Source organism: Aplidium turbinatum, chromosome 14, assembly GCF_918807975.1.
Source record: "Aplidium turbinatum chromosome 14, kaAplTurb1.1, whole genome shotgun sequence".
Taxonomy (NCBI): domain Eukaryota; kingdom Metazoa; phylum Chordata; class Ascidiacea; order Aplousobranchia; family Polyclinidae; genus Aplidium; species Aplidium turbinatum.
The window spans coordinates 7,495,503-7,511,186 of record NC_137485.1 but is presented as its reverse complement, the minus strand read 5'-3'; the positions used below and the strand labels follow the sequence as shown (position 1 = coordinate 7,511,186).

At 38.6% G+C, this 15,684-nt stretch overlaps 1 protein-coding gene across 1 annotated transcript in view; it reads left to right on the top strand.

The window, feature by feature from the left end:
* LOC145782856 (uncharacterized) overlaps positions 1 to 15,232 on the top strand; it is a 79,602-nt gene extending 64,370 nt beyond the window's left edge. The window contains exons 23-26 of the mRNA XM_082594621.1: positions 3,250 to 3,336; positions 12,745 to 12,904; positions 13,181 to 13,453; positions 13,724 to 15,232. Coding sequence (XP_082450747.1) covers positions 3,250 to 3,336; positions 12,745 to 12,904; positions 13,181 to 13,453; positions 13,724 to 14,026 — 823 coding nt within the window. The 3' untranslated portion in view covers positions 14,027 to 15,232. The remainder of the gene's footprint in view (positions 1 to 3,249; positions 3,337 to 12,744; positions 12,905 to 13,180; positions 13,454 to 13,723) is intronic.
* The last annotated feature ends 452 nt before the right edge of the window (positions 15,233 to 15,684 follow it).

The window sequence follows — 15,684 nt, the reverse complement described above, 5'->3', positions numbered from 1 at the left end:
CTTTACATCTCAGACGTTGTATCAATGTAAAAAGACGATTTTGTTACTCTTACGGTCAAGGTATTGCTAAAACCTTAAAGAACAGAGCCATTGGCAGTTTCCTATCAACCTTGTGTGGTTGACTCCAAGGAAATATGGAGTTTAGGTACATTGTGAGGTGGAAACGCGTGTTTTTGTATTCCTCCTCGTTTGGTGACACACGGAGAAACAGAAATAGCGCATCACTAAATTTGTTTCCATGTTCTTCAGAAATGACCAGCCAAACTTGTATGGGAACTTGTCAGTATGGCGACGAAGCAAATGCATCAGACACGATCTTGACGTGTTGCTTGTCTCCCTGTCATCAGACGGCTATAAAAATCACTGTTTCTACCGATCGGAGCTCTGGTCATCTGCCGTGTGCTTCTCGAGCAGGCTCGGCGTAGTTTCAGGCGGCACCTGGCCAATTGAGCCCTGAGGGCAGCGGCAGGCCGTACGCGACGATGTTTTTGACGGTTCTGAGTATCAAACGTTGCAAATAACCTATCGCTCTGTTCAGTAAATTAACGCTAGAAAAAAATTGTTCCACATTTCAATAACCTTGGGAGCGTTTGGAGCTCTCCGGCTAGCACAACCACCCCTTAAAGCTCGCCGAAAGGGTTCTCCATTGGTTGTGTGCTGAAAATAAAGAAATAACTAACGTTTGCAGACGTTGGATCATTGCAAAAAGCACGAATTTTGCTGGCCTGGTTCTTATGTTTGACGTCAAATGGAGAACTTTTGGCAACTGGAGTACTGGATTGTACTCCGTGACTGCCACGCTGAAACTGTCTGCTTTGTAATGCGCTAACAACGCACATCTTGCGATGCATATGAGGGCTATAAAAAACACCTAATATTATTATTGCTCATTGCCCCCAAATTCCATAACTTCAATTGAAGTGACATAATTACTGACCTTGCATCTTTTTATGGCTACTGATTCATTTAAGAAACTCGCAATTTCTCTCCAATTTCTTCTCCGGATTTCTTGAGATTGGGTTTGTTGGCGTTATATTTAGTAACGCCACATTGTTTCAAAGCTGGGTCACTGTGAACAAACGCTGTCATTTCTCTAACTTCCGATATCAATCCGACTGTGACAATTTTGTGAGAACTTGCACTTGACGTTGGGAGAACATGAACGGATATGCAGAACGGCCTCGTAGAATTAGCAACGAACTGTGAAATTCCCTCGCGCAGTAATGCGAAAATGACTGCCAGGAATGCGTGGGGCTTTGGAAAGTGATGAATTTGCTACTTGTAGAACTTTATTGATTCAGTATCATATTAGCGTTCAAGGCCAATGCTATCTTTTATGCAGAAGATACGGTCATATATTTCCCACATCATCTTTAAAACACGCGTTTTTTCGCGGTGATGAATCAACATTTTGCTTGTCAGCAATTGCAAGATTTTCTTTACGAAGCGACAGACCACCGTGTTCTTTCCCGGTTCTTTCCAAGGTTGTTAAAATTTTTGCAATAAATTGACTCATCAGTACACGAGCCAATATCATTCCAGATGGTATTCTTTCCAAAATAGCTTCACTTTGACATCAGTGCAACATTTGAGAACGCGAAATGACGCAGATTCTTTCGGTAATTTCCAAAAAATTTGTCAATTCTCGCCAATAGCGGTCCTGTCATTGCTGGGATGCAAGGAGTTTGCGGTAGTGAAGTTAAAATCGCAAATCCACATCAGCTAAAATCTTGCCACAAAATGTTCAAATTACTTCACATCTTTTGCAGCGGAGAAAGTCGTTTTTACATCTCTATAACTTCGTTGCGTTGCAATTGTTCCTACCTGGTCTTAAAATGAATCCTTTTGGTTATGGGACGATGGTGTCCACGACTGCTAAGTTCAACGAATAATGACGCAGGTTGGCATAAGCAGGCCAGGTGTGAATCCATTACACTTTTCATTTGCGTCATTTCCGGCTGTTTAAATGACCGAGAATGCAAGCCACCTTTCCAAAAGCACTGTTGCACTTAGATTAAAACAACTAGTTCTTTTTGAAAAAAAAAACTTTGACTGAATAAATCTTCTCACTATCCCTCAAAACTAAAACTACATAAATGATGCAACTGCAACATCTACAAGTACAATTGTTACCAAAAAACTTAGAATCTGCTGAATTCTTCTAGAATGGTCCACGTGAGGGCTAGTTATGCTCTATGTTTTTTTCAAGCATAGAACACGACACTTCATACCCTTTGACGTATTCTTCGCTTGGTTGAAGTGATAAAGCTGTTTCATGGCATTGATTACATTGGTGGTGACAAAGCGAAGGACCTGACAACATGTTGAATGTAATTTAACGACTTTGTATGTTTTGAAGTGTGCTGTTCATATGCTACGTGCAGAACAACATATGTCAATTAGCATGCAATCTGAAATTCAACTTTTTTAACCTTGCTTCGATTCAACCGTTTGTGGTCAGATTTATCATCCCACAGCATCAACTTACGCTGAATTAACTGTGATAAAACAGAGCTATGGTCATTATTGCGATCATGGCTAATTGGCTAATGTGAAAGCATGTTCTGGAACACCTGTGAAATAGCTTCATGCTGAATGTTGTTGTTACCGCAGCAATACTTTAGTCAATATGTCGATTACCTTCACGAATTGTTTAGCAATTTTCCTCTAAGCAAGATGCTATCTGTTGTAAAATACTTAAATCTCGGATACCTATTACTTAACGTTGAATCAATGTAAAAAAGAATTGATTTGCTTTTTGGGTAGGAGGTGTTGTCATATCTGGGGACACATTGCGCTTAAGGTAGTTTTGCTTGTCGTCAGTTGAGTCAGGGAAATCTTAAATCATACCAAGTCGATATTTCACTCACATCGCAGGTATGGAACTATTTCATCATCTCATTTCCTAGAAATTAATGATGACTAGGTCTAGCTCACCTAATTAACAATACGGTTGATAAGCTAACCGTATGTGTTTAGGAAGCTCGCTAAATTAATTGTTGTTACGTTGATTTAACGTCTGCGAACGTTTAATCGATGTATAACCAACTTTTCTAGCTGAGGCATTACATTATTCTTAGTACTTGTGATAGCCAAACCTGGCTTCAATGTTAGATTTGTGAGATCATCCAAAATAGTCAGATCGAGTTAACTACTCAACTATGAGCGTGGGAAATTGTTAACTCTGACACGTTAGCTGATAAATTGTGTCTGACCTTAATTTTTTACTTCAACTTCATTTTCTCACAGCGCGAGAGACCAAAATGTACGGCCGGTACCAACAGAGAGATTACTCAACGTGATATATCGCTCCTGTCTATATTCACAGGCTTTCAGGTATAGGGACGTTGCCCCAAATCTAATCATTTCCGTTTTGCACCTTTGATTTTGATCAATAAGTCACTTTTCAACTTTTTTCTCAATTCGTTTGTTGTGGATATGGTTGATTGGTCTTGAATTTGTTTTGCAAACATTTTCACCTCTTCTGCTGTGTGTAGTGGACACTTTTAGCGATCATTTGTTGATTTTAAATCTTCCTGAAAGTGATAAACTAGTGAAAATTGCAACAATCGATTTATTTTCTTCAATTGATTTTTCTTCACTTTGCAGCAAACAAGGCACTTCAAACTTGTTCCGCTTTTTTCCATTTGACGACAGAGGCGTTAAATCGGTGTGAAAAGGCGCGATTTTGGAGCTTGTAAATCAGACTTTTTTTTTACATTGTTTACAGACGTTGCATCGATCTAAAAAAGACTAATTTGCTGGCTTAGTTCTTATATTTTGTTGAATTTCTAATCAGTTTTCAACAGTTTGATTTTGATTATCTTTCAATTGACTCACAACTTGACCTTGCTTGTTTATTTTCAACTTAATTTTCCATTGGTTTGTTTATTTTATGTGAACTTTCCTGCCAATAAATGACTTCTGGCCGACCGGTTGAACTAGGCAGCCGTAACACGTTCCGCACACGCCTAAAAATTAACCTTGATTATTTTCGGCTTGAACGCTGTCTACCTGCTAACTTTCGACCGCTGTGGAAGCCGATTATTTTGCCATCAAATTTTCAAAATAAAGCTGCTACATTAACCCGATAGGCGTGATCGTTACAGAAGGCCATGACCTCAGCAAGTAGACTCAGGCTGTCGTCTGTGGAACAAAGTACTAGCCTCTTCTGGTTAGCGGTCAAATCGTGGACTCTAACCGTGTAGAGTTGATGGTCGCTTACAGGACAGCCATTAACAATAGGTGATGAGAAAAATACTTTCCATCAACCACTGAAGTGATGCTTCTTGTAAATTCGAAGATTAGTTAGGATCAGGCTTGGATTAAACTGGTTTGCATATAACGAACATGATCAGCATTGCAGTCGTGTTTTGTTATTTTTTCGAGGTAACAAATTTTCTTCGACAACAAATATGAGCTTTCCTATCGTGTTCATATATAAACGCTGGCTTTGAGCGAAGCAGATTTTTTATCTTTTTTTTTCATTATTTTCCAGGTGCTTACCTTAACATCGCAGTTGTTTCCCTGAAATTGTGTTATTTCGTGATTTAGACGTGGTTGTAGTTTTGTACTTTATACATTCTTATCCTAGCGATCGTGATCATAGGTTATGGCCTTATGAAGAAGTCAGTCATTTTTGGAAGACCAACCGTGTTGCACGATCAACCTCATTTCGTAACAATTTTAAGGTTAATAAGTTTTCTTCCTTCGATGAAGAACACAGTTCTACAACGTAACGTGACGCAATGCTAGCGTTGGGTTTGTTAATTCACCAGGACGTAAGCTGTTGCCCTCGTTTATCTCAATCATGCACCCCTTTCCCTGCCAGCAAAACCCGCTCCTTTCGTTGTGGACGCTTTCGCCAACTGGGTTGTTGATAAATCATTAAGGATTGGCAGGTGGGCATCATAACACGTTCAAGTCCTTTGTCATTTTCACACCGCTTGGGTAAACTTTAATTATTTCTATTTTGAGCCCATACACGGTTAATTTCACCCTGTCACCGTTACAAATGAGTGTATGGGGTATTTTTAGCGAGCTCAACCCTATCTGGTGACCCACTTCTAATAAAATGACGTCATGTGAATTTTATGCCGCAAAGTGTTGTCACTGTTGGCAAAGGTATTGGGATGAAATTGCTGCTGCAGTGATTAATGTTGTTGACATGAATGGCGGACCAAGGTGAAACGATTTGGGAATTCCCTGAAAGCTCAGAATTTAGCGACAGAGCGGAATGTGATGCCTATTAAACTTCTGATAACGTTAAATTAATAGAATTATTTTCGATTAGCTGTGATCACGCTTGACTGTGAACAGGATCACAACATTTACATTAAACCGTAGTGACAAGTTTCGGATCGAGAAAAGCGTTTTCCACCAATATTTTTCCACTTAAATAACCAAAAGAACAGCACGAAAGATCTTTATCGCTGCCTTTTCGAAATACCAAGCCGAGGTTAACTTTTACAAGAATCTCTTGATTCGCTCTCATTTCAATCTTAGGTTTGTTTTGGTCGATTTCTTTTTCAGACAGTAACTGAGTGCAGAGTTTCTTCTTATTGCGTCAACCTTCAGGGCACACACTAACCTTTATCTTATGTACATCACACACTTTAACAAGTGACTTCTGTTTTTGGGCAAACTGATTAAGATTCCAGTTTTCAACGTCGTTGTTGCAAGGAAAAACAAACTCCATTCTCTTCTAGAAAAATCGTTTTTTTACGTTGATTCAGCTTCTGCAAACGTTGAATGAATGCAACAACAACCGATTTTTCTTGCTAGGTTGCCTCTACGTCATGAGCGTTTTTTCTGGATTGAAGGAATTTTTCGTCTATTTACGTTTTGTCTGCCTCTGGCAATCTGGAAGCGATGCAGAGAAAATCAAAATAAAACGTCAGAAACATAGTAATGAATTTTTTCATATGAATGGAATCGTCTCTAAATTTGTACATTATTTTTCAGAACATATGACTTGATTTCTTCAATAATAAAGTGCAATATATTCAAGTTAACGTTTTTTTAACGTTAAATAATTGAATCTGCAATCAAGCTGTTGCTTTCTTGGACGCTTAAATCGATAAGCCTGCAATTGCAACAGTAGTTAGTTTATGCTTCCATCAAACCACTCCTGAATATGAACCCAACACAAACAAATGCAACAACATTTGTAAACATTGCGCCCGCAGAACGTGGCACGTCTACCATGTTATACAGAAATATGGCCTCCTCTTGTTGGTCAAATATGCATTTGACGCATTAGGGTAGCGGCCACTCCTTGATGTCATTGTGGCAGCGTAATTGCAACTTTTCAAACGTGTTGGCATGTTTTATATCAAGTGGATTGCGTAGCTGTTTATAACAAAACGATCCTCAGAATTGTTCTCAAAACTGAGGTATTTTAGTGATTGCAACGCACTTATTTCCAGTTTGAATACCTGAAGCGTTATCAACAGACTTTGTTTTGTCGTTAGCAAGCAGCTTTGATTGATTGGCTCTCATCCTGTCGTTTTTCCAATGAGCTTTTTAGAGATTATGTGGTGGACTTATGTTCTTTTATCAGTCACGATCACTCAAGCTTTTCGTCAAGAGTGACATATACTCAATGATTATGTAAAAATAAAAAGCAGATCTAATTCGCTTTCGTTCTTCTATTTAAATCAACGCAAAACTAAAATTGACAGTGTTTTATACTTTTCTTTATATTTTTTCAATCTAAAGTGACGTTTTTTTGTGACTACTCGCTCCTGGTTGTCAGATATCTCAATTTGTGTCAACCAGACCATATTTATGACGTCATTTAAAGGACCTGTATTCTGGAGATAAGCTAAGCTTGTAAGTATGATCTCTCGTTCAGTTGCGGCTCCTTGCTTCCTATCGTGCTATTTGACCACCCCTAACCACCATGCCCGTTGTTGCTGAAACAGCCAATTCCTGAAGACACACTGGCGTCAGATCGTGACTGACTTCTCATTGGTTGATGCAGCAGCTTCATTTATCTTCAAAAGCAAGAGCTTGTTAGCTTAGACCGCGGTTTGAACACATCTGTATTGTTCATGCATATTTGAAATGTTCTACACTCGAGTGTACAAGGCAAGCTTAGCAGTGCGCACCGTGTTTCGGCCGTGGGGCTGGTCTCATCAGTGGTACACCAATTCTTTCATGACACCCTTGTTATATAGCATTGACATGGCACCAGCACGTGTTGTGTCAGCCCATTTCTTTTCTGAAAGGAAAACAAATCCATAGTTTTTTTCAAAGTTTAACCTTAAAACATTCGGCTAAGGCTTGGCTAGCCTATCACTCACAACAGTATTTCAATTTTTTTTTTGCAGAACCGCGGTTTTCATAGATTAGGACTCATCAGTACAACTAACCGAAACGAACTAAAAATTACATTTTAAATTGGTAAAAGTCAATAACTGTTCACCTCCATCGTGTTTATTTCTTCTGCATTCTGTACTTCATCGTATAGTGAATAAATCAAAGAATACGCCAAATACAGAAAATATTCAACAAACAAATACAAAAATTTACTCAGTCCGTCCAAGCAATAGCAAACAGTAGAATAAGTACGTTGAATTAAAGAAATGCTATGCCGGTGAAAGCTAGATTCTAGATTATGGCCATAATTATTTCGCCATCCCTGAGGTAGAACAAACGCTTTTACTAAATTTTTTTTATTAATTTCTTAAAAGTGTTGATATTTCATTAGCCTATTTTCTTTGGCGTTTTGGGGTAAACAAGCTAAAAGGTGGAGGAAGTCTTCAAATGTGATAAACTGGCCAACATTTCAAACCTTTGCAGCCAAGAATGCAAATTTTTGCTCTAAAAGTTTGTACAGTCAACCGTGAAGGCGTTTTTGCCAGTGATTTCATAAGCATTGAACTTAGCAAAGAAACCAGCCAACAAAGCAGTTCTTTTTTCACATTGATTCAACTAAAACAGAAAAAAAGGATTGATGCTTTGGCTAAGAATACCAGCCCAGCAGTGTTGCGCAACATTAAATCAGCAGAGCCGGGATTCAACTTACAAAATCTCGGATGCATTACCGAATTATCCCGAAACCTAACCCACCTTTCACTTAATTAGTTTCCCAAGTCTCACGGATTACCACTTCAATTGTTATGTAACTATTAGTTTGAAACATAAGTCCTTTTTAGTTAAACCAACGTCATAAAATTTTTATTTTTTTTAATTATTTCCAAGTTTTACTTTCTCTCCCGAGCTTCCTCTCCTTGCGTTGTTGATGAATCACATACTGAAGAAACAAAAAATAGATCTGTGGAATCATTTGCTACATTTTGAACAAACAGCTTTATGTATACCCCACTTAGCTTTTTACATATTGCTTCGTCGCCAATCTGAGCTTACGTAGAGCAGTGCTAACATTTGCTGCTTTCATATTTCGAATTGAATTATGAACCATGTTTTGGCGATTTTTCTCAGCGATTTTTATTGAACATTTGAGACAGCTTTACAAGTCAATTACGAGAAGTTACATGAAATTTTGTGGCGTTAATGAACTGAAAGATAGTTATTATTGCCAAGGGTCGCACATTCTAATGATGCCAGATGCTTCATCACTTCCATTTAAGTTATAAATAACCACATAGTACATGTTGTTGCAATGGGTGTATAAGTCTGGCTTAATTCGGGGTTAGTCATCCCCATTTGAAGTCATACCTGCTCATTTGCAACTTATTTTAGCCCACAAAAATGTCAGTGATGCACAGGTTTTCAGTTCCACTTCAAATTGAACTAATAACAAGTCAATATGGCACTTTCTCAAACATTAAAAAGTTTGGATTTTTTTTTCAATGTTTGTTTTGACTCACTCGTGACCGTCACTGATGGTGACGTCTTGTTTGGCTGTATATGCTGTTTCTGAATTCGATTATATGATATTATTGAATCCAGAAAACCAGCCGTTTTTACGTTAATTTAACGTCTGGAGACGTTACAGACACGTGGATGTGTGAAGCTGACTAACTAACAAGATGTCACACATTTTCAGGCAAAAATGTTTCTAAAATGAACAATTTTTACGACCTGAGTTATTTATTAATGGTGAAGACTGATTTGCTCAGATGAACTCATTGTTTTACTTTCCTTGTTTGTGGCGGCCAGAGCACAATTTTACGTTTTTTGCTGTTTCTGAGAAGATTACGCTTGCCAACAGAGGATGAAACGTTGAAACACTACACTTATGTTTTTTTATCTGAGAATATTTTCAGCGAAGTTTTGTTTTCTCACACAACTAACGTAAAGTGCTTCTCCAAGGACGTTTGTCATTGTAGTTTCGTGTTGAGTGATACCACTTTGCTTATCGTCGGTATCGTGTGAGGACGCATTGGCGTCTAGCTTGGTGCCACAACTCTATCGCGCTCAGGGTCAAAATTCCTGCTGCATTGCCGTTCGTAATTCACGAATGCCAATGCCTTGTTTAAACGCTCGAAAGTTGGACTGTGCGTGCGCTGGTTCTCTATGAAAAGCTCCGTGTCTCGCTTTGTACGCACTTAACACCGCAGTGTTTGTTTCTGCAACCCAAAAATTATTTGATTTTGTTTTAATTTAGACATTTTATTCGGTGGATATAAAAATGTGTAGTTTTTGTGGTTCACGAAATTGCTGTTTCATAGAGTGCATGACATTCCATGACAACCTCGCACTGGGTGCAATGTGCCACACATCTAAGGTTCAACTAACTGCTTTCTTTATACACCACGCGATACGGCTGTAAACATGTAACATACATATTCAGATTCACTCTTCTAGCCATATTGCTAGATTGCATTGTGGTAAATTATGCATTGGGTAATTGTGAGTGCCATGTTTTGGCATCTAATTTGCATTGTTTGAATCCTGCCGGAGGTTTTGTGTCTTGGCCGAGTGATTAACCCTGACTGCACTGCCGCCTGTTGCTGATTATACTTTCCACACTTAGCCCAAGAATGTGGTTCTCTGGAGCCATTACGCAGCGACCTCTTAACTTGTATTTCCTGCCACCACCGCGCACGGAGCGAGTTATTCAATTATGGTTGTGTATGTTTCCTTTGATAGGAATAATCAGTCCTTTTTTGAGGACTCTATCTATCAAGTCCTTTTTTGAGGACTGATTTGCTGGCTGGAATTATGACGGCTAGCGAGGTCGTGTGCCGGAGCATTATAAGATTTGTTGTCTGCAAACATCGACTGTCATTTGTGATGACAAGGTAATGCGTCGTCTCATATGTTTCGTTTGCTCTCAAACATATAAAAGTTTGAACTACGCTTCTATGAGTGTTATGTTTGCTGTGTGGCTGAATGGTGAGACCTGATGACCGACACTCGAAAGGATATCGGTTCGACACTGGCCCAGAGCACGCGGCTGCGTTTTGACAAGACGTGTAGTGACACTCTTGAAAGTGGACGCCAAGTTTCCTTGCTTTCCCGTTCACTGATTTAAACTTTCAACTTTCAAGCGCAAGCTTGGATGCTATGAAAATGACATTTTACCAGGTTATTCATGATCACAACACATCATTATCCCATTATGTCTCATGAAACAAATCATATTCATATGATCTTTCCATTATCCTTACCTAAATGCAAAATTACGTGCATTTTTTTTCATTTCAGAAATCATTTGTTTATTTATGATAAAGCAACGCAAATAAACATTTAAAAGAATGCAACTGCATTCAGCAGGCTGATTTTTTGACTGTGTAGAAGTGTTGTGCTGCGTATGGTTAACCACGGAATTTAAAGGATTGGAGTGTTTAAATCTGGTTTTACGAGAGTAGCCCAACTTTTACGTTCATAACCAGATAACTCCGTGATACATGGATAAACATATGAGAACGCAATTCAATGCCATCTGCGGACTGCAGTTGGACGTTTTAAATCAATGCTTGTCATGCAAATATGTAAATTCAACCAGTGCCAATGTTTAATGAAGTGTAACCTCCTGTCTTTGCAAGACTGCCAAAGTTACGAAACTTCCAGCTCAAGCGAAACCAGCTCTGGGTGTTGCATTGACGTCACAGCTGTAGGTGGCACGAAACTTTCAACAAAATGCTTCTTTCACCAAACTTTCCAAGTTTGCAATCTGGCCAGACAGCAAGTCAGTCGCTTTTTACATTCATTCAACGTCTACGGACGTGTAAAAATTGACTGATTTACAGTCTGGCAAGATTTGGAAAATTTGATTGATCTTCTACACCCGGTTATCAACCCATTCGTTTTGTAATAGACTTTCCACATCGATGATGTTATTGTTACATAGCAGCAGGATTGCGTGCGAGGCGGTGCCTTTGCCATGATTCAGCTCGTCTGTGTTTTGTGAGCGGATAGTTGGAATAGTAGATGGGTATCACAGACTTTCATGCGAAAATTTTCGGAGTATTGTTGTCGGTTGACGCCGTCAGAAGATGAATATTGCGTTTCCTTTCATATTTTGTTTTTAAAAATTGGTTATTTTGAGTAACTTTTTTTCAAATTTTAACCAAGTGTTAAAGTAACCATTCAGTCACACGGTCAATTCGTTTGTGGAAGCGTTCTGTTAGAAGTAAGCAAACAAAACGTTTGTCACTTTTTCTTTCACTTTAAAACTATTGTCTGCAAATTTTTGTTCCAATTATTTCTTGGTCTTGTGATGGCTGAACAAAATTTTTGATTGACAGCTTTGAGCGAAACTTGTTTTGGCGAAATTCTCTCGCTTGCTTTTCTCGCTTTCGTAACTCGAACGCTTCGATTCCAAGAGCTCGCAAAGCAAATCTCAGAACTTGAATTCTTTTTTTCTTTCGTGTCTATAAATTGGTCGACCCGATCGGTGTGATCGTCAGTAAGCTTTTCATGGCTTGTGCGCAATGAGTGTGTGGATGTTTCCCAAAACAGAAACGGCCGCTCAGTGTGGCCGGAGCAAGTTCAAATCTTAAAAACCGAATTAAAATATTTTGTTAATGAATGCAGAAGCATCGAGTTGATGGAAATGGCAGCATATAAGACAGTTTTAGGTGTCATTTTGCGAGGAGTTTCATTTCAAGAAATCTTTGTTACGTGCAACTTGTAACGACTTGTAATACTTATTCGATCAGATCACAGTTTATGTTTTGTCAACGTTATTTGGGCGATAAGATTAAATATTCTTCTTATATTTCCAGCGACACAAATTGAAAAGTTTCTACTTTTATATTTTGTTAAAAATTTGAAATTATTTATATTGACGATGGCTCCGCGAACAGCACGAGTTGTTTATATTTGCCCCTCATCCCCGACTCCCCTACCGGCTTCACAGCCCCCTTATCAAGGCTGTGTTACTGTTGATGTCAACAATAACAGGCGCAAAACAACGACACGGCGGTTGTCGAAAAAAAGGTGAATTTCCTTTCTCAGCTTTGCTTTGCTGGAGAATTTTTGAATATCATTTTCGCAAAGTGATGTGATTTCATGTTTGTACTATTTTTGTGACTTCGGAGTTATTACACAAAATATGTTGGAAAAGACCTATACTAAATGACGATTCAACTAAACCTTCGCATGTCGTTTATGATTTGTTATTGCTGCAATCTCTACACTGATTGAAGTTTAAGTTACACGTTTTATTGCTTGAATCTACTGAGTGCGTGATGCCACCGTTTTGGCTACAAACTGAATTGCCTGCTTCTACTTGATGGGTGTCAACCACCATGCATGTTTGTTTTTTTAATCAAACTTAATCCTTTTTTATAAGCAATTATTTAATTCTTTTTCATTCTTCCACAGAAACGATACATCCTGCCACGACAACTTGCCTGCTTCATCAACCTACTACAAGACGTCAGCTTCGAAAGCGAAAATACTGAACCTGGTTAAAGAAAAGTTTGCTGAAGGCGAAATTCCCATTGAAAACCAGGAGACCCTCGAAGATATTAATAGAAAGAAGGTAATTTTTGATCTTTTTGTATTCATATATTTTGCATTCATCAAATGTTAGCATTTGCACAACAATCTTACCTTTTAGCGTAATTTATTAAGAATTTATTAATTTGTAACTTCTTTGATCCTTTTTTTGGTTACTTTTTAATTGATCAACGTTAATTTTAAATATGTCAACTCGACTTTAATAAACATGTTTTGTAATTGTAAAAGCTGTGGTGAACCACAAGGCTCCACATCAGTTCTGGCATGAATTTTTTGCTAACATCTTCTTAATCTTCAGATCGAACTGGTATTGAGCATCAAAGAGAAGCTGGCCGAACTTGAGAGCATGAAAGGACTCCTGGATGTTGAGATGCGAGAGAATGAATGCTTGGGGAAGCACGTCCATGATCTGACTAAAAAAGTGTGCACTCCAAGGGAGCAGGACAAATACAACATCTTTGTTCAAGATGTGGATAAGATCATCAACCTCCTCCTCTCTTTGTCCGGGAGATTGGCAAGAGTGGAAAACACTATCCAAATGCTCCCTCCGGATGCTGACAAGCAAGAGATGGTAAGTGTTCTTCGTGGTTTCCAAGTCTTCACTTAGATTTCAAGAGAGACGTGTTTAATTTTTTTTTTTCAATATTTTTTCACGTAACCATTAATTGTTTTTTCTAAAACTTCTTTATGATTATGCTCCTCTCGAAATTTTAAGACCTTTGAGATAAAATTCAATTAATTTTAAAGAAGAAATGTGTTTTAGTCTGTATTTTGAGATGTGTAGAATTTTAGATAGAATTTTAGACGACACAAATTTTATTTGGATGATTTTCTTTTTTAGGAAATTCTTTGCGAAAAACGAAAGAAGCTAACTGAGCAGCACAACGAAGCCAAGCAACTGAAAGAAAATATCGACAGACGTCAGAAAGCCGTGTCTGAGATCCTTGCCGGTTACTTCGACCAAGAACAGTTTGCTGATTACGAGCATTACATCAAGATGAAGTCTGCACTCATCATGGAGCAACGAGAGCTTGATGATAAGTCTAAGTTGGGTCAGGAGCAGATGCAGTGTCTTCATGATAGTCTTCCGGAAGAATGGCAGATGAATCTCGACAACATGATGGAGGAGAATACGTCGAAATGAAGTGGAGAAACTTCTTCGCGATTAAAACCGCTGCTCCAGAGCCGGAGGATCCGACTAGCAAGCCCAACGTGAAAAACATTCCGTGCGGGAACAGAGAAGCCGAAAGCCGGCCGCGTTTTGGCGCTGACTCGATGTACGATAGATCACTGTGTGCGCTTTTTGCAATGAGTCTTGAACGTTCGGGAAATGCGCAAAATCAACTTCCACAAAAATGGTGACTGCCAGTCGCCCATAGCAACGAGAAACGACCATAGCATTGCGTATTTATGTGTGGTGACTATTCATCGACGTGCAAAAGCATGTCGTAATTTCGAAGCAATATTATTTGTACTGAATCTTGCTTTCAGTGATAAGCAACCACGTTGTCCTAACCAGAAAAATGCAGACGTTGAATCAATATGAAAAAGTACTGATTTTCTGACTTGGAATTTTACACGGCGTATAATTGGAAGATCCACGGTTTCTTTGCTTTTTATTTACTGTGACAATCCTGTTAAACTTAGTGATGAAATGTCGGTGTTTTTAACGGTTTGTTTCTTTTTTTAACATGCGACCAACAAAAGATATTCTTTTGTGCTCCAATGTACTTAAACTTGGGTGATAGATGGAGATGACTATACCAGCGGCTTCACCTGGTGATTTCTCCGTTTCAAAGACATGACCGTCTGGAAAGGCGTGTGTCATTGAAATAAACCAGCTGGGAAAATTGGTCTTTTTGACATTGCTAGTCAATTCAATGTAAAAAAGTCTAATTTCGCTAGCTGGAAATAAATCAAATACTTTGTATTAGTGTTTTTTTTACTTTATCTTATTTGACTAGATGTCGACGGCTTTAGTGCAGACATATTTATCTTGTTCTGTAAATAAGCCTTGGCTGTGTTGTTATCTTTCTGCTTGTATTTCTTTGTATTCTTCTCAATAATACTTTTAAAAATTGACTGTTTTCACTTCTACAAGTACTGCCAGACGCTCAACTCAACAAAATCTATTTTCGTTGATTGTCTTTTTTGGTACAAGTTCGCATTATGACATCATCGTTTCAACTTCGTACAAGTATAGAACCGAGTTTTGACGACAGTTTAACGTTGTTTCTATGAAAAATCACCGAAAGTATTTCGATGACGTTTGTAGCAATTGTCTTGCATGTTTCACATTGTTCTACTGTCTGATGCCAAAATAGCAATAAACGAACATACAGAAACATTATGGTGAGATGTGCTTGCTACTGGCCGCCACAATAATTTGTATTATGATAGAAACGCGTCGTTTGCGTTTGAATCAAAAGGTTCTTAAGGTAAGCGAGGTATTAAAAACTAGTCAGGACTGCATCTAAATTTGGCTTAGAAAATGCCCCGTCTGTACGCAAGTTAATAACGTTTAGTTTACTTTCTTTGTACATTGCAAACAACCGCCAACCACGGGGAAAATGACCCATAGGATGGTAGAGGATCAAAAATAGGCAAAATCGATAAATTGACGATCGAAATCTAATAAGACACTAAGTAAAAAATTAGGCACGGTTGCAAGACCTTCAGTATGAATCCATCTCATCTCTTGGGAGAGATCGCAAAACATTGGATGCCACTCCTTATCCCTTGCAGGCGCCATGTCTCAACCTGTTGTGTTATGTTGAGGGGGTGAAGCGTGGCGATGTTGAC